This window comes from Archocentrus centrarchus, chromosome 19 (genome assembly GCF_007364275.1).
Source record: "Archocentrus centrarchus isolate MPI-CPG fArcCen1 chromosome 19, fArcCen1, whole genome shotgun sequence".
In the NCBI taxonomy this organism is placed as follows: Eukaryota; Metazoa; Chordata; class Actinopteri; order Cichliformes; family Cichlidae; genus Archocentrus; species Archocentrus centrarchus.
Window position 1 is genome coordinate 15217070 of NC_044364.1, and position 21475 is coordinate 15238544.

Genomic DNA, 21475 nt, shown 5'->3' on the forward strand with positions numbered 1-21475 from the left:
GAGCTGTCTATGGGTGAAAAACAAGCAATTGTGAAGCTGAGAGAAGATGAAAAATCAATCAGAGCAATTGCACAAACATTGCTATAGCCCAGGGTGGGCAACTCCAGGCCTAGAGGGCCAGTGTCCTGCAGTTTTAGATGTGTTCCTGAGCGAACACACCTGAATCACATATAGAAGTCATTAGCAGGACTCTGGAGAACTTGACTCCATACTGAGGAGGTAATTCAGCCATTTGATTCAGGTGTGTTGGATCAGGGACACATCTACTTTTCCTCAGGACTTTGAAGCAAACTTTGAAACACTGACTTCTAATTACTTATTCTGCATTCTCTGTGCTTGAAATGGAAAGAGTGCTTCCAAAGTCAAGGCAGCAGACTGTGAGCTTGAAGTCATCTGACTAGAATATGAACGCATTCCCCATCCCAATCAGGGACCATGCCAACATATATATATATATAGATATATATATAGATATAGATATAGATAGATAGATAGATAGATATGCCTGGTTTGTCCATAAGTGTATATCCTTTTTCAGCGCTTTAACAGCAAATATTATTTTGCTTGTAAATCAGCAGAAATTTTGTCTCAGCAACGAAAAATATTTCTATTATAAAGACTATAAAAATTATCATCTTTATCTTATCAACAGATAGGCATCTTGCAGAATCAAAACCAGTCACATTGGACGCAGTTGTAAAGTAGCCCTAAAATGTAACCCTTGGCACTTAAAACAAAGCGTATCATGTAAAAATCCTATATATATGTTTAATTTGTCACCTCGCTACTGCATTCTTTTCTAAATCACCTGTCCATAGCCCCGCCCATCATGAGCCACCTGAGGAAGAGCCGGAACTAATGACGCAAAGCAAACTCTCTGTAGGTTTAATGGAGGCGTAATCGAGCGAGTTCAAGAATGTGCATCAAAAATTACACCCTCGTCGCCGTTTTCGTCTTTTGCTGCATTTCTGGCATCTACAACAAAGGTAAGACGCCTCTGAGTTTAGTTAAATGTATAAGGTGCCGATGTCCATGCGCCTACAAAAAAATATAAAAATAAATAATAAAAAAAAAAATCGGCGGGGAGTCTTTTAAAAATAAACTAATTTAATTTGGGACATATTCTTGAAAGTACGGGGAAATAGTTCTCTGCGTTACCTGAATGCTCTCGTTTTTCATTTGGGTGTGTGCTTGAATTTCTTTAGCCCTGAGATGAGGAGAGCGTCAGGCTAATTACGTCATCACGGAGAAACTTCTCTGTATTTAACGTATCTCCTTGAATTTACCTTCCAGATGTTTTCCATAGGCTTACATCAAAACTTTCCAAGTATTCCGTTGTGAATCCTCAGGTGATTCACAGATGGTCTAGTAGGAGCATCAACAAACCACCACATTCAAAAGAGGTGGGTACCTGATAACTTGACTGAATAATCTTTGCATTTTATGGTTTAATATAAAACATTTTAATGTTTTTAACACATTTAGAAATACGGAGATGACACAGTGTCATACGTAATCAACATAAACAACAGAACACATGTCCTTCATCTGAAAAAGAACAGGTATGTGTAGAATTAGGCTACACAAACATTACTATTTGTCCCTTTTTATGCTTCAGACAAAAATTTTTTCTATTTTTTTTTCCTCTTGTCAGAGACTTCTTGCACCCAAATTTTGTTCAATATTCACTTGATGGCCCGGGTAACTACAGCACGTCCTATCCAAGACAACGTGTAAGCTGAAGCTCAGCTTTATTTATAAAATTTGATTAAAACATTAACTCTAAAACCTGTTTTTACTTCCTTGTTTTGCAGGTGTATTGCTATTACCACGGAGAGGTGGAAGGATATGAGAATTCACTGGTAGCCCTTAGCACGTGCTCTGGTCTCAGGTTTGAGCATCTCTGTTAAATGAAATGTAGCTGCTTTCAAGATTTGTTTTTGGTTGATAAATGGAACTAGCGCTTTTTGCATGGATCATATTAATATTGGGTTGCTAATGTATAACATTCTTAATGTTGAAATTTTGCTCAGAGGACATTAAACGGACCTACTTTTTACTTTTAACAGAGTAAAATTTCTATGGAAATTGTTTTACTTTATATTTAAATAATGTAACAGTACTTTTACTTGAGTATGATTTTCCAGAACTGTTTTCGTTCTCTTTTCTGAGGAATATTCTCATTAAGATAATGATTTCTTTTAAGATTTTTTGAGGACCTGTGTTGGATCAAAGTCTATCAAGTTGATCTTTCTCTTAGTTTCTCACTGAGTAAAAAATGCTGCAAATATCTGCCAGAGGATTGCCGAGCCACACCCCTGCTTTAGTTTAGCATTAGAGCATATGTAGAATGGCATGTCTGTTAAGCAATACTTTTCTGTAGGGGTGTGATCATCTTTGGAAATGAGACCTTTGGCCTGGAGCCTGTGCCAGAGTCCACCACCAATGAACATCTACTGTACCTGCTGAAGGATGTTCAGACCGAGCCCACCACCTGTGGGGTCATTACTGAGGCTCCGTCAGTGCCAAGCCATGAACCCTTTGAGCCTGGCCAGTCCCTGACTTCTCTGCTACGGGTTAGGATGCTAATTTGTTACTTAACCATACATTTACAGTGTGAAGAGGTTTTACAGTTTGAAAGTCATTGCTATTTGCTGCTTCTGCAGAGAAAACGTAATTTACCACAAACCAGTTATGTGGAGTTGGCTCTGGTTGCGGATAATCTCAGGGTGAGTGTGTTTCTCATATATCCCCACGAATCCACTGATGTTCAAATAATTGTTTGGCTGCAGCAGGTTTGCTTTGGTAGACCAGGTACAGTATATGAGCATATGACTTACTCCTGGAGTCACCAGGCTTATAATAGTTCAAAAAGCTGCTTTTCTCACAAACTTTAGAGTGCTTTTACTGTAGAATATAGTGCCAAAACTATTGTGCAGCCTATCAATAGAAACATCATTAATGACTAATTATATTATTTGGTACATTAACTGTGTTAACAGTACAATATTAAGGGGAAAAATGAGACAGCAGTTCGAGGAGAAATGGTGGAAATGGCTAATCTACTGGATGGGGTGAGATTTTAAGTTGTTTGTAAAAGAAAATATTCCCAATTAAATTAGAGCGTATACTAATAAATTGATGTGTTTTATTTTCCACTTTGTTCTAGTACTACAAGCCACTGAATATCCGAGTTGTGCTAGTGGGCCTTGTGATTTTTAAGGATAGTAATCCTTTTAGCGTGGACGGCAGGGCGGCAGAGGTGTTGTCGAGTTTTGTTAAGTGGAGGAAGAATGTTCTGCTACCCATGACCAGAAATGATGTTGCACAACTCATTGTGTAAGTAATGTGTGGTCTTTGTCCTTTTAATTTATCTATTTATTCTGAGCATTATGTTGTATCAGATTGCAATTCTTCATACAGTCATACAGTCTCAACTGTTCTAAGACACATTTATCCCTTTTTCCTTATTCATCAGTGGTCAGCCCGCGCCATATCAAGGAAGTATATTAGGGATGGCCTTTGTGGGCACAGTCTGCTCTGTCTCAAGTGCTGGAGGAATCAATGTGGTTAGTTACACTCTGTTAATGTCTAACACCAGCTGACAATTAGAAACTGATACCATTCATACATTACTCATGAAAACCTGAATACCTGCAGCTTATTTTCATAGGCAAGCAGGTTATACCTGCTTGCCTATGCCCACTCCAGCTCCATGATGAGGCATCTCTCTTTATATTATTGCATTGCTTACATTTTTTGCTCATTAAAGTCTTACAGTGCTTTTAATATCAGTCAAAAGGTTTACCGTATAACATATATGCATTGCTGAATGTACCATATGTTAGCATGGTTTACAATTTATGTTAAAACAATTTATGTTAACTTTCAAACAATAGTAAAGTCATCTAGGCTAGGCTCTGGCCATACGCTGCTCTTTCTTACCTCTGTGACCCTAAAATGGATGAGCAGTTGAGAAAATGACTTTAGGTACTAATATTTTATTATAGATATTTGCAATATACATTTATAATATTGAAAAGGTCATTTTATTTTCTAAGTAATTCTAAAAATGGCTTACATGTTTGAAAGGTGCTTTCATGCCCTGTGTCTTCTGGCTATACATGAACAAAGATTCATCACCTCACTGGTTTAAACATCAATTTCCTAATTCAGGGCTCAAATTTGGGCATTAAAAGCTATTAAAATGTCACCATTTAATATACTAGGTGTGTTTTTTACAGTTCAACGGCAATGGATTGGCTTTTGCCTCCACTGTGGTGGCCCATGAACTGGGCCATAACCTGGGCATGAATCACGACCGTTCAGGCTGCAACTGTAATGGACAAAGCTGCATCATGTCAGCAGGTGCTAGGTAAAACATTTTCACGTATTTAAAAAAAAAAAAAGAAATGCATAATTTATTGTTTTTTTTTCTATAGTATTCAGTTTTTAATTCTTTCTTATAAACCCAATTCCGAAAAAGCTGGGATGATGTGTAAAATGTAACCAAAAACAGAATGCAATTATTTGTAAATCTCATAAATCCACATCTTATTCTTAATAGAACATAGAAAACATATCAAATGTTTGAACTGAGAAGAGTACAATTTTAAGAAAAATATTAGCTTGTTTTGAATTTGATGGCAGCAACATGACTCAAAATAGTTTGGACATGGGTGAAAAAAGGCTGGAAAAATAAGTGGTACCAAAAAGAAACAACTGGAGGAGCATTTTGCAACTAATTAAGATAATTGACTACAGGTCAGTATTATGATTGAGTATAAAAAGAGCATCTTAGAGGGTCGAGTTTCTCAAAAGTAAAGATAGGCAGAGGTTCACAATTTGCAAAACAAAATACAAATGTGGAGGAATTTGAAAATAATGTTCCTTAACATAATGTTGCAAAGACTTTGAACATCATATCATCTATAATACATGATTTCATTAAAACATTCTGAAAATCTGGAGAAATCTGAAATTAATACAGATGTCCATGATCTCCAGGGCCTCAGGTAGCACTGTAAGAGGCATCCATTGTATGGGCTTACATTTCCAGATATCAGTGTCTCTTAGCATGGTTTCACCATGCCATCTACAATGCAGGTTAAAGCTCTTATCTGTACATCATGTTTATATGTATATATTTATCTATTAATTTTAGATACATTCTATTTTATTTTATATATAGTTATGTTGGATTTTCTACAGTGTGACACTCTGCTAGTGGTCTTCCAATCTCATTGTACATTCTGTATAATGACAAAAGGCTAAAGGCATTCTATTCTATTCTTGTCTATTATCATGCGAAGAACAACATGAAACGCTGGCCGTTATCTCTGGCTCAAAGCTCATGGACTGAGACAAAAGTGGAAAAGTGTTCTGTGGTCAGATGAATTGAAATTGAAATCTTTTTTTTTGTAAACATGGACACTGCATCCATGAGACTAAAGAGGAGAGGGACTGTTCAGCTGTTTTCTGAAGGCACCGGCAGCTTGCACATCCAGGAAACTGTGCAAGTGGAGGACAACAGAAGTGGCAGGCTTGGAAAGGCACCATCAGTGCTGAAAGGTTTTAGATCAACATTGCTCCCATCCAATGTCTTTTTCAGAGACGGCCCTTGCATACTCCAACAGGACAATACTAACCACATACTGAAGCCTATTGCAATGGCTTTGTAGTAGAAGAGTCTGTGTGCTGAACTGGCCTGCTTGCATTTGGTGCACCACAGAATGAAAAATACGACAAAGCAGACCAGGACTGCTGAGCAGCTAGAATCCTCTATCAGACAAGAATGGGATCACATTTGCTCCTAGAAATCCATCAACTGCTCTCGTCAGTCTCCAGATGCTTACAGACTGTTATAAAATAAGAAGAGATACTTCACAGTGTATACATGATTCGGCCCCATCTTTTACAAGATGTGTTTGCTGCCGTCAACCTCAAAATGAGCTAATATTTTTTCATGAAATGGTACATTTTCTCACTTTAAACATGGGTTTATAGGGTTTTTGAGATTTGCAAATCGTTTGCAATCCTGTTTTTACTTACATTTTTACACAGCATCCCAAATTTTTTAAAATTGGGACTGTATTACTCCCTCGGGTGTAATATTACAAATTTAGAATTTGACAGGAAAAACTTTTCACTGTAATAGAAGTTTTTTTTTTAATATGAGGCCTGTCCTGCTGAGAATATCTAATAGTTGTTTATCCCATTATTTATAGTGGTGCCACCATTTTAGCCAATGCAGTGCAACAGATTTTGAAATCTGATTTTAAATGGAAGAGGGGTGTGTCTAAGAAATCCACCCAAGGCATCAAGTGTAATTGGTATTGCTGAATGTGGCAATGGCCGACTGGATGAAGGGGAGCAGTGTGACTGTGGCAAACCAGAGGTATAGTATTACTGTTAGATATAATACTGTGCAAAAGTTTTATTTAAGTCTTATTTCTTTGTTTTCCCTCCAATGAGCCAGACTTTCTTGTAATTTTTATTTTAAAGTGGTCTTGAGCAATACATTTCCAAGCTTTCTGAAGGTCTTTCTGAAAGTCAGAAAAAAAATTTAAGCTATTTAATGCTGACCTATGAATTATTCAAGCATAAGAAAGTCAGCTAACTGGATAAACCAGTTAAACCACTATCTACATATAAAAGACAACTTAGCAAATCCCAGTTTTAAACTAGTTTTTAAATTTTAAAATTGACCTGTCACAAAAACACATTTTCCCATTTTATTTTTGTTGAATGTCCAAAAAAAATTACCAGCAACCCATTTTGACAAGCATAAAATAGTATTTTTGCACCATCACGGTGATTCCTCAGGAGCCATTAGCCAAAAAATTTGGCATATTTCAGCATGGTGTGCAGTGTGTCCTTAACAAAAGGGAGGAAACTGGACAAGTGGAAGAAGTGGCAGGCCTAAAAAAACACAGATATACAGCATCTTAAAGTTATGTTCTTAAGAAATTGGAAAATAATTTGACAAAAACCTGATACCTGTGAGATGTGTCTGTATGGTATATCTGACCCTTCAGTTGACTGTCTACTGTTCACCAAAGCCTCATCAGAAATGGTCTCAGTGGAAGGGTGACTGTCAAGAAACCATTCCAAAGGAAGAAAAGGTTAAAAAAAAAAAAAATAGGGAAAACAAAATTTAAAAAACAGGGAGAAAAGGCTGAGGTATGCCAAATTATACAAAAACTAGACTGAAAGTCAGTTCCAAATTTGACAATTTTGGTTCAAATTGTCATCAATATCTACAGAGGAGGCCAGGAGAAAGGTACACGAGTGAGTCTCTACAACCCTCTGTAAAACACAGCGGAGACCTTGTCATGGTTTGGGGCCACATTTTAGCCAGTGATGTCGGGGATAAAAATTTATGGAATCATGAGCAGAAAAGTACAGTCAGATTTTGATTGACCGTGCAATACCATCTGGAAAGCATCTGATTTGCTTCATTTTTTTTCTAGTATGATAATAATCCCATTACTCGTGCCGTAAAAGCATACCTGGATATAAAAGCACACAGTGGGAACAACTGGTGGTCATTGATTGGCCTCCCTAGATCCCAGATCTCAACATTGGTGAAGCACTGTGTGATCATCTTGAGAGGGAACAGAACAAAAGGCAGCCAACATCCAAAAAAGAGTCTTGGATGTCCTTTGAGAAGCCTGGAAAACTATCCCTGAATACTACTTAAAGAAATTACACGAAAGCTTGCATGGAGAGAGTTCAGCCTGTGTTAAACAGTGGCCATACCAAATACTCACTTTCAAGCTCACTGGAATCGTAAAAACTCTTTTGTCATATATACTGTATTTATGTTTGCAAGTTTCAATAAATCACTGCATCTTTTCCCATTTTCCAAGCAAAATATAAAGAAATGAGAGGTAGCGCAAGACTTTTGCACAATCCTGTAAAGTCACACACTGGAAATAATAACTTATGATAAGTATTAACTTTAAGTATATGGTTTTCCTGCATGGATAAATTTTTCTTACTTGTCGTCTTACTCTAAATTTTAATTAATAGCACCCATGTTTGAATTACATCAGATCTCAACAGATCCATTATCAGATGTTTCATAAAATGTCAGAATACGAAAAAGGCATTGCACATTATATGTGCAAAGAATTGCAACCTTTGGTCTTTTTTTTTTTTTTTTTTTTTGGTAAATTAACATTTTGCTTCTTCCGCTCAGAGTGAAAATGCTCTGACAATGTTAAACTCTTATATCTTGTGTTTTTTTTTTTTTAATTTTGTTTGTAACCATCTTTTTTTCCTTCTATTTCATACAGGAATGCAAGAATAAGTGCTGCGATGCTGCCACATGTAAATTTACTCGTGGGTCTGCATGTGCTCTTGGATATTGTTGTGACAACTGCCAGGTCTGAAATGTATTGGACATAGCGCGCGCGTGTGTGCGCGTGTGTGTGTGTGTGTGTGTGTGTGTGTGTGTGTGTTTGCGTGTTTGCACCAAGGAAAACAATTGGAAATGTGTGTGAGTTGGCATTTTTTTTTTTTTTTTTTTTAAAGATCAAAGTTGCAGGATCACCATGCAGACCGTCTATCAACAGCTGTGATCTTCCTGAATATTGTGATGGCAAAAGTGAATTTTGTCCAGGTGACTTCTATGTCATGGACGGCTTACCATGTGAAAACAATGCTGCGTACTGCTATGAAGGACGCTGTCAGACATATGATTATCAGTGCCGTCAGCTCTTTGAACCAGGTACGTTCAATAATCATTCATACAGAGTTAAAGGAAATTGAGTGCTTCACACTTTATCAGTAGGTTATAATGGCAAGATAAGAATTCTCACCTTTTTTTTGGTCTTTTTTTTTTGGCAGATGCAAAAAAGGCAGCAGATGTTTGTTTCCTGGAAGCAAATACTCAGGGAACTGCGTTTGGTAACTGTGGAATAGCCAATGGCTTAAAACTACATCAAATGTAGTCCAGCGTAAATAATCTCTTTTTTTTTATGATTGGAAGTGATTAATTTGTCGTGTTATGAATTTAAAGATTTTAGGTAATGTGTAACTGATGGAAAATACTACAGTTCTATTGGCCACTCTTCATAAAATCAGTCAAATCTGAGAAGAATTCCCATCTGTATCCCATCCCCTCAGAATCAGCTCTTTTGTACAATACCTTAGCATATCTAATGAAACCATGCAAAATTTTACCCTTATATTTGAAAATTTCTTGGGTTATAGGCCCTCAAACTGCATTGGCGTGGGTTGAAATTTGGCACTTTCTAAGTCACCCTGTTTTTTTTTCTATAATAGGTCCGTTGTAAGAGTTGGTTGCTTGAAACATTCATCTGAAAGTTCTCCTTTTTACCTACATTTTGATACCAAATCATCCATCCATCCATCCATCCTATTATGCTAACCCGCTGCGGGGTCGCAGGGGCAGCAGCCTAAGCAGAAAAGCCCAGACCTCCCTCTCCCTAGCCACCTCCACCAACTTATCCAGGGGAACCCCAAGGCATTCCCAGGCCAGCCAAGAGATATAATCTCTCCAAGTGTGTCCTGGGTCTCCCCCAAGGCCTCCTCCTGTTAAGACATGCTCAGAACACCTCACCCAAGAGGTGCCCAGGAAACATCCTAGTCAGATGCCTGAACCACCTCAACTGGCTCCTTTTGATGTGGAGGAGCAGTGGCTCTACTTTGAGCCCCTCCCAAATGGCTGCACTATTCACCCTATCTCTAAAAGAGAGGCTAGCTACCCTTCAGAGGAAACTCATTTCTGTTGCTTGTATTTGGGTTCTCATTCTTTGGTCACTACCCAAAGTTCATGACCATAGTTGAGGGTAGGGATGTAGATTGACTGGTAAATTGACAGCTTTGCTTTCACGCTTAGCTCCCTCTTTACCATGACAGACCAGTGCACCATCCATATCACTGGAGACGCAGTCAATCTTCTGCTCCCTTCTCCCATCATTCATAAACAAGACCCTGACATACTTAAACTCCTCCACCCAGGGCAGCAACTCGTCCCTCAGCCAGAGTGGGCACTCCACCCTTTTCTGACTGAGGACAAGGCCCTCAGACTTAGAGGTGCTAATTCTCATGCCAGCCATTTCACACTCGTCTGTGAACCGTTTCACTGCGAGCCGGAGGCCACCATGATGAAGCAAACAGGACCGCATCATCCACAAAAAGTAGAGATGAGAATCTGAGACCACCAAGGTGGAAGCCTTGCGCCACTTGGCTATGCCTAGAAATTCTGTTCATAAAAATTATGAGTAGAATCAGTGATAAAGGGCAGCCCTGGAGAAGTCAACACCCACAGGAAATGAGTCCAACTTATTGCCGGCAGTACAGACCAAGCTCTCACTGTGGTTGTACAGGGACTGAATGGCCTGCAACAATGGGCCAGACACCCCATACTCACACAGCACCCCGCACAGGATACCCCGGGGGATGCCCTATTTACTTTGAGGGCCTGTAATGCAGACACCTGTCATAGTATCAAGATAAAATTTTGCATGGCTTCATTAGATATGCTCAAGTTATTTTGAGGGGATCAGGTGAAAGAGACACTCATTGATTTTTTTTTTTTGCCCACAGATGTGAGTGTGAATGGTTGTCTGTCTCTCTGTGTTAGCCCTGTGACAGGCTTGCGACCTGTACAGGGTTGTACCCTGTCTCTTGCTCTATGACAGGTGAGATAGGCTCCAGCGCCCCCCACGACCCTGAACAGGATAAATGGATGGATGGATGGATGCTTGAATCACAAGAGGAAAAACTCCAAATTATCCAGTCTTTTTGTACAATTGAGCTAATGTGAATACATTTGGGGAAAAAAGTAGCATTACTTAATTAAATGGCAGTATCTGAATGATAAGATGCAAATACAGTTAAAAGTTAGATTAGCTGGCGCCTGGGTGGCTTAGTGGTGAAGCCGGCGACCACATAGGCCGCATTGCGGTGCGGGCAACGCGGGTTCGCGTCCCGGCCTGTTGCCAATTTGCCCGTGTGGCTTCCCCCGTATCTTTCCCCCATTTCCTGTCACTCTCCACTGTAGACAATTGCCGCTGTGGCCAAAAATGCAAAAAAAAAAAAAAAAAAAAAGTTAGATTGATAGACTGTGACTCATTTTGTTCTTTTGACTTTGCGATGCAGAAATGTCATGTGTGGAAAGGTCCAGTGCACCAACGTGAATGTGAATAAGCCACCTCCTGGTGCCCAAGTCAGTATCAAAGTAGTTCAAGGGCAGACTTGTGTTAATGCAGACTTCAACCTTGGCCCAGATGTGCTGGATCCGGCCTACGTTAATCCTGGTAGTCCTTGTGGTAAAGGACAGGTGAGCAGACTCTTAGGAGTGGAAACTATTTTAATGTCAAAGGAAAGAAATGTAACAATAATGTCTTATTTTGACTGCACCAGTAACATATCTTTTCTATCAGACCTGTCTGGACTTTGCATGTGTGAATGCTTCTGCTCTTCTGCCTAACTTGACCTGTAAAGCAGAAACCACCTGCAATAACCGAGGGGTAAAAACCACATTTTCTTTACTTTCTTTACTGAGATTCCAGCCAATTAAGACAAGCTGGATTTTTAATCTTAAATGTTTATTTCAGGTATGTAATAACCTAGGCCACTGCCACTGTCAAGATGGCTGGGGCCCACCAAGTTGTGACAGGTCAGGGTGGGGTGGCAGCATAGACAGCGGTCCTGCTCAAATTGGTAGGTTTAAATTCACTCATTATGGTTCATGACAAAATGCACAAAGATTATGGATCTCTTTGCTATATACAGTTCACCCAATACCACATCTAAATGTGGGAACATATGGCCATCTGAAATTCATCATTAGATGCACAGTCATCTATTATCCCTTCATTAGGGCTTTATATTAAAAGTTAAATGAAATGCTCTGCCATGTGCGGACTATTATTGTAGTGCCATTTGTTGCTGTGCTGTCTGCATGTGAAAATTTTGATGTCAATTTTTCAATTTGGACAACTGTACTGTGTGTCTGCTGGATCAGAAACAGTGTGATAATTTGCTGTTAATCATCTTTTCAGGCTTAGCCAACTGTGATCATGCAAGGCGCTATCAAAAAGTTTCTGCCTCCATCCATAAAAAGCAGAACTTTCTAGAACTGTTGCTGTTTTTAGAAAACTTCCCCCTAGTATATTCAAATATCCACTATTGTCCCTAATCACATCTGACCTTTATAAAGGATCTCTTCCTATTTGCCCCAGACTACTCCCTCAGAAACGGCCTGCTGATCTTCTTCCTGCTGGTGGTTCCTCTTCTGGTCCTTCTCATTCTAGTGCTGCTTTACATCTTTAGGAGAGAGTCCCTTGATCCTTGCCTGAAAAGGTAAACATCAACTCAGAAATTAAAATTATTATGAACTAATAGTCCTGTTTTTCAGATTTTGTTTCACATTCTAATGGAAATAATTTTATTTATTTATTTATTTTTTGCTTTTTTCAGGTCACGTAAAACACGTGAAACTAGAAATACAAATGCAAGCTCAACCAGCAATGTTCAAACAGGTGCCACAACCCTGCCTCCAGCTCAGCCTCTCACTGACCAGGTAAATATATTTATCCTCAGCTGTATATGTATGGTTAAAAAGAAAGAAACCTTGAATTGAGCATCTATCAATTCAAGGTTTTTACATCTCAGGACATGTGCTGGTTCTGACCCTGTCCTAAAATTACTTATATACAACCCCAGATAAACAATAACACATATGATGTATTACACAGTTTCATTCTTTATTTAACAAAAATTAAGCCAAAATGCAGAAGCAGCTTTCATGAGAGGGAAAGTAGCAGCTTATAATCAAAATCAGGTGCTTATAATCAGATGTGTTTAATAAACTGATTGTTGTCAGCTATGAGCACCTCTACAGAAGCAAAAGTTTTGGCAGTTTGCTGGTCTGGAGCATTCAAATGTGTGTTAACACAATGCCAAGGAGGAAAGACATCAGCAATAATCTTAGAGAGGCGATTCTTGCTGCCCGTTAATCTGGGAAGGGTTATAAAGCCAGACAATTTGAAGTCCATCAGTCCTACAGTGAGAAAGATTATTCATAAGTGGAAAAGATTGAGGGCAGCACAGTGGAACTGTGGTTAGCACGGTTGCCTCACAGCAAGAAGGTCCTGTGTTCAAATCCACCATCTGGCCGGGGCCTTTCTGTGTGGAGTTTGGAGTATGTTCTCCCCGTGTCTGCGTGGGTTCTCTCTGGGTCCTCCAAATTCAGGGTTAGTGGGGTTAGGTTAAATGGTGATTCTAAATTGGTCGTAGGTGTGAACGTGAGTATGAATGGGTGTCTGTCCCACTATGTTGGCCCGGCAACAGGCTGGTGAAGCTGCTGGATCATTTTTTACACACTGTTTCTGCATTTTGGCTTAGGTTTTGTTTTGTTTGTAAATAATGACATTGTGTAATATGTCATGTCTGGATGCATAAAACCTTAGAATTGAAAGAGTGTGTACTTTCTTTTTACCATGACTAAACTGCAGGTGAAGGCAGTGCAATGTTTGCTTATTTTTAGTGAGAAGTCTTTTTTTTTTTTGTTGAATGTGAAAATCATAAAAGAGGAAATGTAGTTCAGTTAGAAGAAATAAAAGTTTAGTTTTCAGTATATCTATAAAGAGTGACTAATTGCTGTAGTGTCTTTTTTTTTTTGTCTTTTTATTTTCTAGCCTAAATATCCAGCAGGTGCCTCAGCTCCAATTTCTGGGTATGAACTGATTTACTTTAATATTTAATCCATATTTCCCTCAAACATAAATGAAGACTTTCAACACATGAACAGACATGTGTGGCTGGTTTCTGACTCACTTTACACATAACTTGTCAGTTTCAGGTATGGAGAAACGAACTACTGGGATGACGAAAACAGTTACGTCGCTACACAACAACCAGCTCCTGTGCAGGGCCCTGGAGTACCCAGGCCAATCCCATCAAACCAACTACCGACCTGATTCTGTTCACATGGCAGCTTTTACATTTTATTCTGCAATTATGTGTTTACTACAGATCAAAGTTTGTGAAGAAACCATTTTGAAGCACTGTGATATAATATTGTGGTGGTGGATGTTGCTGGTAAATGCAATTACTGAAATCTGTGTTTTATTAGGTCCTGGTCTGTTACTTTATAAGGTTTTTGTTGTTTTACATCATGTTTTTTAAATATTTTATAGATGTTACAAACTTGTTACTAGCTTATCATGAGTATGAGTTTGTGTATGTATTAATTAATGAATGTATTACTGAAGGATTTAAACTACAGCTGTCAGAAATTGACTTATGGAGTTGCTCAAAGAATTATCCAAATGAGTCTTGAGTGCAGTGTCCTTGCCTTAATACTGGCCCTTCTGCTGTCAGCAGTTGAACATTTGTGGTTTGCTGAGTACAAAATAAACAGCTTTAACTATTGTTAATTTAAGGGCATTGATTAATATGTGGCTTTTATGGAGTAATTAAATGGTGGTAAGTGGGTGTTTCTAGTAATGGCCAAAACAAATGTTTAGTTGGAAAAATGTAAAAAATAAATGTAGCTCACAGTCCTTAAACCAGTTGGCCAGACCCTCTCCAGTCTGTGATTTTTGAAAAAATAATTGCCAACCTATTTATTTAGAAACAGAAACACTGTGTGTAGAATCATTGTAAACATAGCAAAAAGAACAAAATAAATCTGTACTAAAAAAAAAGAAGAAAAACAGTATGGAACATAAATATCAGTATGTACAGTTGTTCAAATAGGCAGAAAGTGACATTTGCCAATATTAATGCTATTGGCAAATGCAGTAAGTGATGAGTATAAATTGCAAGTGATACTTAAGTAGTAGTAATAATCCTGCCACGTAGTTAAAAACAAAAACAAACATGGGATGGTGTAAGAGTATGGTATAATCGAGTGCTGATGCGCATGTGTAGATTTTTTTTTTAATGTTTCAAATGTCAGCACAGCGAGGAGTTATAGTGTCTAATAGTCATAAGTAGAAAGGATCTCATGTAGAAGTAGTCCTGCACCTTGGGGAATTGAAGCTTTCACTGTGTGTGTATATATATATATATATATATATATATATATATATATATATATATATATGTATATGTGTGTGTGTGTGTGTGTGTATATATATATATATATATATATATATATATATATATATATATATAGTGTGTGAGTGTGTGCGCGCGCGCTTTTATTTTGAAGGACTTCATGAGGAAGTGACATATTTGTGACGCTAAACGATGCGGAAGTTAGTGTTCAGTTTGGCTGAAAGCGTGTTTACAGTATACGAACAAGCTAAGTTTTAAAGCCGCTCTCTGGTAGAAGATTATGGGGCTAGTCCCATAGAACATGGCAGCAGAGGAGGTCGGGAGTGTCTGCAGGGCTTCGGTCTGTCTGTGTGTCCTCTGCGGACTACCGGCTGCTGGGAAGTCCACTCTGGCCCGGAGAATGGTCAGTACCGCCGCGCAGCACGGATGGAGAGCCACAGTGGTGCCGTATGATAACCTAATCCCAGAGCAAGCTTTTCGAACCAGAGTGGTGGAGGATGCTAACCTGCAAGACATGGTAAAGATAGGATTAAAATGTTATGTAAACCAACCACCCTGCATAATGTAGGTTATGATACAGTCTATTATGGCTATCAGAGAGCATAATGAAAATATCACAGCTTTACGTGTAACAAAAAATTAACTTTGGTGCTATTTAACAAAAAACGTACCAAAAAATAAAAAAAAAGTTACTGTAATGATCTACAGACATTGTGGATTGTTTTCCCCATTTTGGTGTCTGTGTTATTAGTGCAACAGAAAATTGAAATAGTCTTTCAAAACTGGATACACGTGCCAGAATTTGTGTGTTTGTCCCTGTGGAGTCATTTATTTTAGCGATCCCTTATCCACTGGAACTTTCAAAAAGGAAACAGCTCTTTTGCAAAATGCCAACCACTGGATAAATTCTAGGTGTTTTACTCTATTTATTTATTTATTTATTCATAACTGTAAGTAAGTCAGTTTTATAATTAAAAAGCTTAAATAGAGATCCTTATTTATTTTTAAAACTGAGATGGCACACATGTTACATGTTGCTCCAGTGGGCTGTTGATAGCTGCAGTTATGTAGTGCTGTGCAGGTCAAGGAATTACCCTTTTACCTCTTTGATAGCACTATGATGCATACACCTAGGTTCAGACATTCACCCAGTGGCAATTTATTTCCATCCATTTCAGTAAATTTCATGTTTGCAGTGCTTGAAGACTCTTTTATCCTTAAGTATGTTTTACTAACTGTAGCATTGATTCTCCTTTCTAGCACACTGAATGGAAGTTGCACAGACAAGCAGTGTTGCACTGCATTGAGCAGTTCTTGCAGAGGTCTGAAATACAGTTAGAAACACCGAGCAGCTCTGGGATCAGCATTGCTGCATGGGAACAATGCATTGGAGCACTGATGGAGCCTGAAGATTTGAAGGTTGACCAGACACCTCTCATCTTTCTGCTGGATGACAATTTTTATTATCCAAGCATGAGATATGAAGTTTGTCAGCTTGCAAGAAAGCGTAAGAACTGTTTTATCAACTGAATATACCACAAAACACTATTGCGGTCTAAAAAATGTTGGATTAAGGTTGTCTGGTGTTGCAGATTCGCTGGGTTTCTGCCAGGTATACCTACAGTGTGATTTAGAGTCGTGCATCAGCAGAAACCAGAACAGGTCTCAGCCCGTTCCCACTGAGGTGATACTGGAGATGGTGAAGCGATTGGAGTCTCCGAATCCTCAGAAGAACTCATGGGAGATTAACAGCATTACACTTAACACCACAGGAACCGTGTCCAAATGTGACATGTAAGGCAGCAGAAAGAGCAGCTGTATAGCTTTATTACCGAAGTTCATGCATAAGTCAGGCTTTAATTTGTTGCCTCTGTGGTCTTATGTGTGGCTTATCCTCAGCCAGAGGGTGATGGAGTTGATCTCCGCTGCACTAAGTAACCCACTAAGCCTGGCAGAAGACAGTAAAGAACAAAAGGTACATCACTGTAGCATATACCTGAGACACATGCTATTGAAGTCCATAATTTTTTGTATCATCCATTTTGCAGGAAGCTGACCGTCTGAAATGTGCCAATAGTGTGGTCCACCAGGCTGACCAGGCCTGTCGACGCCTCATCTCTGAAACCATGAAGACTGCCAGAGGTCAGCCTTAGAAAGAAACTTTTAATATTTCAGGTTTAATAGAATACACTGTCACTTTAAACCTAGCTAATTTATCAACTCGTCTTTGCCTAATTTTAGAAAACCAGGTACCTCCTGAATCCATGAGGTACCTGGCTGCTGAGCTGAGTGAATCCAAAGCAATATTTCTTCATAACCTACGGAAGCGTTTCCTCCAGGAAGTGCCGTTTATCCAAGAAGAGGAAATCAACGTGGAACATGTAGTGAAAAGAGCGGCTGAAAACTTTAAGCAAGACACAAAAGAAATCGTGTTTAGAATCATAAATAATGACAAAAAAGCTTGAGTGAATGTGTGATGTGCTGTATTTAATTAAACACAAGCAAAAATGCATTTTTAAATTATTTCTCAATTTATGAACCATTATGCTACTAAGTGACACTTTTGGAAATGTTTGTATTTTAATAACTTTATTTGGTAATTACAACTGTCAATGAAATTTTTTTTTTTTTTTTTAATTATTCCTCAAAACTGATTTCAAATGTGTACATGACTTCTCTGATATGGTGTAATATGGTAATTAAGAGTAAATGTATATTTATTAATCTCTCACATTTTCTGACCATACTAATGTCATCACATACAAACAAGTCAGTTCAAGTGATTGTGTCCAAGATTTGCACAAATAAAAAGCGACTAACATAGCATGAGGGTTATACAGGGTTCTTAAGTTGTCTCAGCATCAGCTAATACACAAAGTGGCTACAGTAAATTTTAAAGGTGTATGTATAGAAGCACAAGGCTACTTAAGATAGTATATAAATATTAGTTTTTAAAAAAAGTATATAACAACTGTAAAAATAAAAAAACAAAAATCACTACAGTCTCTGAGGGTAGATATGAATAAATATGAGAACTACAAACATCCCACTGATGAATGCGTCCAGTCAATTTAGCCAAGATGGAGACTTTGGTGTATAGGCTAAGCTAACAAGCAATTTACAGATGGTGGTCTGATTGTCAGCTCTGCTGTGAATACAAAGCTGGTTGAGCTTGAAATGTTTGGTGCTAAATACTGTTTTGGTGTTTTATTTAAAAAAAAAAAATTAGCCATTAGCCACAACATTAAAACCACCCCCCACTGCTAGTAAACAGAGATCTGAACTTTCACAGTGTCGACACGGCACCTTTGGGGATGCTGGCAGCAGATCCTTTGGGTCCTGTAGCCTGCAGGGCGGTGCGTTGTGGGGCTTGTTCTGGGCGTTCTAGGTTGGAAACAGTCTTTAAGTAAATGTTAAAGTAACACCCACATGAATGCCAGAAACAAGGTTTTCTCATATAAACACTGGTACTTGGTGTTGTGCTCAAAAGTTTACATACCCTGGCAGAATTAGTGATTTTTTTCAGAAAATATGAATGATAACACAGTAACTTTTCTTTCACTTGTAATTAGTGGTTGTGTTAAGCTATTTATTATCAAACAATTGTGTTTCCCTTTTTAAAATCCTATTGACAACAGAAACTACCCAAATGACCCTGATCAACGGTTTACATACTCTAGTACTTAATACCGAGTATTGCCTCCATCAGTGACAGCTTAAAGTCTTCTGTGATAGTTGTGGATGAGGCACTTTTATTTGCTCAGATAGTAAAGCTGCCCATTCTTCTTGGTAAAATTCCTCCAGTTCCTGTAAATTCTCAGGCTGTCTTGCATGAACTGCATGTTTGAGATCTTCCCAAAGTGGCTCAATGATATTGAGGCCAGGAGACTGACATGGTCACTCCAGAACCTTCTGTTTTTTTGCACTAGCCAATGACAGGTTGTCTTGGCCTTGTGTGATCATTTTCAAGTTGGAATGTCCAAATGTGTCCCATGTGCAGCTTTCCTCCAGTATTATCAGTTTTGACGAAGTGCCTGTGTAGCTCACACGGCACAAACTATGCCGTGTTGTAAACGTGTCATTTGTGGTTTTTTTACATTCACAACTAATATGAAAAGCCCAAAGTTGGGATCAAGGTAGAAAAGCAGTAAGGTATATTACTGTCACTATGTTTAGTTGCTATATAAGCAATATATGAAAAACAAGGACTCCATATACATCTTTGCTGCTAGGGATCACTTTTTATGTTGGCCACGGGCAAAATGGCAGGCAAAATCATATTTGTCTGTGCACCTATGACCGCAGCTGTTGCACTGGAATGGATGTTCATAGCCGTGGCAGCCCATGTGAATAGTGTAGAGAATATTGTCAGAAAAGTGAACATCACAATGCTGGCATTTATATAAGATCTGCTGGTCCGGTATATTCAGGGCGGGGGCGGGCGTGCCCGGCTGGCTGTTGTTAACACATGCAGTCAGACCATTCATGCCGTTCTCAAAGCCAAGGCTGGGAGCAGGACTGCAATTCTCGTGGCGTGAAGTGGGAAATTCTTTTTTAGGTAAGGATGACTGCACGCCATTGGAGCACACTGCAACCTGCTCACTGGAGACGTTATGTATCAGGATGGGCTTCTCATCTTTTAGGGACTCCCTGTCTGGCGACACAGGAGTCTGAGACTCAGGGTGGAGCTCGGCCAATTGACCGGCCAGTGTAGACAGCTGGTCAAGTGGGTTTTTAAAAGTCAAACCATTAGCAGTCCTGTTGTGACTTTCCTTCTCATCCACCTTGGGAGCATTCTTATACTCACTGCTGTTCAAATGGTGGATCTTGTGAGACAAGTCGTTCATATAATCCGACTTTGGCATCACCACGGAGGGCGGGCTGAGATTGATGAGAAGCCGGCGACCGAAGCCCAGTGAACCCGTTCTCTTCTGCAAAGCGCTCAGCATTCTCTTGTTGGAGAAAGGAGACCGTGCCACCCTTGTTGGCAAAAGTTTGTGGCGGCGTCGCCGGTGATGTGACAGGTTGCTGCGGTCACTGCATCGGAAGGTGCAGAGGTCACACTTGTATGGCTTCTCTCCAGTGTGTGAGCGCATGTGGGCTTCCAAGTGGCGCTCGTATGCAGAGGCAAATGGGCACAGCTGGCAGCGGTGAGGCTTTTCTCCTGGGTGAGGAAATTATTGCGATTATAACCAGCATATTTTACTGTGATGTAAACAGAGGTAATGAAGTGAGTGCAGTGCAGTGTGTGTATTACAATAAGTTTATAAAAGTTAAACTAATATAGGAAAAAAAGTAACTATCAGCTGTAGGTCTGGAATATTTACAGGATTAAAAATACAGTGGGAAAACTGACCTGTGTGGATGCGGATGTGCTCTATTAAACGAGCCATGCCCTTGTTCGCATAGCTGCAGTAGCTGCATTTATACTTTCCATCGCAGGTCCTCTCCAGGCCGTCCATCTGCACATCCGACCCATCCTCCACGGACAGACTCACCTCCACAGACGGGGGGTCCAGACCATTTTGTTCACACCTTGGGGCGACTACAAACAAATACAATATGATTTCAACATCTAATTCTGCTTATTAAATACATAAAGCAGTTATTTGTTTAGTACTCGTCCTTCTCACCAGCTTGAAATGACTGCGCTGTCTCTTTTTCACCACACACAGAGCCTGAGATCATGTTGACATGCTGGGTTTGCTGTGTCAAGTATTCTTGAAATTCCTTTACAAAATCCACGGGCTCGGTTTTTATCTCTTCCATGTTCCTTCTTCTATGCAGAGCCTAAAAAAGAGGAGAAAAAAAAAAAAACAAGACTCAAACGTGATGTCGACACGTACTACAACTCTGCTTTGGTATTCTGACAGCTGCTAACCTGCTGCTGCTAGCGTTTTAACGACTAGCCTGTAGCTTTTAGCAGCAGCACTAACGTTACCTAGCGATTTAAACCCTTAAGATTTTAATTTTTAACAACCAAATTTAACACAGTGGTTACCGTGGTTCATATTTTGCTTAACCGTTCTAACCAACATTTTTTCCAGCAAACAGCAGAGTTTAATGGGGGTAGTTTATCAGCTCCATCGGTTACCTGCTGAACGTTTGATCGCTTCGGGTTTTTTCTGATGCGTCAGTGGTCACCCAAACGCAACTGTTGCCTTCTCGATTATCGGGTAAATATAACATATGCTAATGTTGTGAGTGGCAATTGTTGTGGCAAAAAAAAAAAGAAAGAAAACGACGACAGTAAGTCGTCCGTATTTTCAGAAGGTCTTTTCCGCCGTTAATATCAAACACAGATTTGAATACGCACACACAGAGATCTGAATACGGTACACATGGATTTCAATAGGCACACACAAATCGAAATACGCACGCACGTCATTTTGCGACAATAATGACCCTATAATTTTGCACATGAAACACATAT

The 21475-nt window shown here is 39.2% G+C and overlaps 2 protein-coding genes and 1 pseudogene across 5 annotated transcripts; 2 read left to right on the forward strand and 1 right to left on the reverse strand.

Moving 5' to 3' along the window:
- The first annotated feature begins 825 nt into the window (after positions 1-825).
- On the forward strand, positions 826-14087 carry LOC115798550 (disintegrin and metalloproteinase domain-containing protein 9-like; annotated as a pseudogene).
- Positions 14088-15234: 1147 nt separating this feature from the next.
- LOC115798804 (L-seryl-tRNA(Sec) kinase-like) lies at positions 15235-17767 on the forward strand. 2 transcript variants are annotated; one of them, XM_030755778.1, is made up of 6 exons: positions 15235-15445; positions 16303-16549; positions 16635-16836; positions 16942-17017; positions 17091-17184; positions 17284-17767. In XM_030755778.1, the coding sequence occupies exons 1-6, from the start codon at positions 15344-15346 to the stop codon at positions 17505-17507; spliced, it is 945 nt and encodes a 314-aa protein (XP_030611638.1). In that variant the 5' UTR covers positions 15235-15343; the 3' UTR covers positions 17508-17767. The 2 variants fall into 2 exon arrangements, with proteins under 2 accessions (XP_030611638.1, XP_030611637.1); XM_030755777.1 differs by having other exon boundaries at positions 15237-15559.
- Positions 17768-17920: 153 nt separating this feature from the next.
- LOC115798801 (zinc finger protein Pegasus-like) lies at positions 17921-21185 on the reverse strand. 3 transcript variants are annotated; one of them, XM_030755770.1, is made up of 4 exons: positions 21137-21185; positions 20676-20832; positions 20399-20587; positions 17921-20206 (listed from the first exon to the last, which is right to left on the reverse strand). In XM_030755770.1, the coding sequence occupies exons 2-4, from the start codon at positions 20809-20811 to the stop codon at positions 19278-19280; spliced, it is 1254 nt and encodes a 417-aa protein (XP_030611630.1). In that variant the 5' UTR covers positions 20812-20832; positions 21137-21185; the 3' UTR covers positions 17921-19277. The 3 variants fall into 3 exon arrangements, with proteins under 3 accessions (XP_030611630.1, XP_030611631.1, XP_030611632.1); XM_030755771.1 differs by having other exon boundaries at positions 21044-21146; XM_030755772.1 differs by lacking the exon at positions 21137-21185 and adding an exon at positions 20924-21027.
- Between the last annotated feature and the right edge of the window lie 290 nt (positions 21186-21475).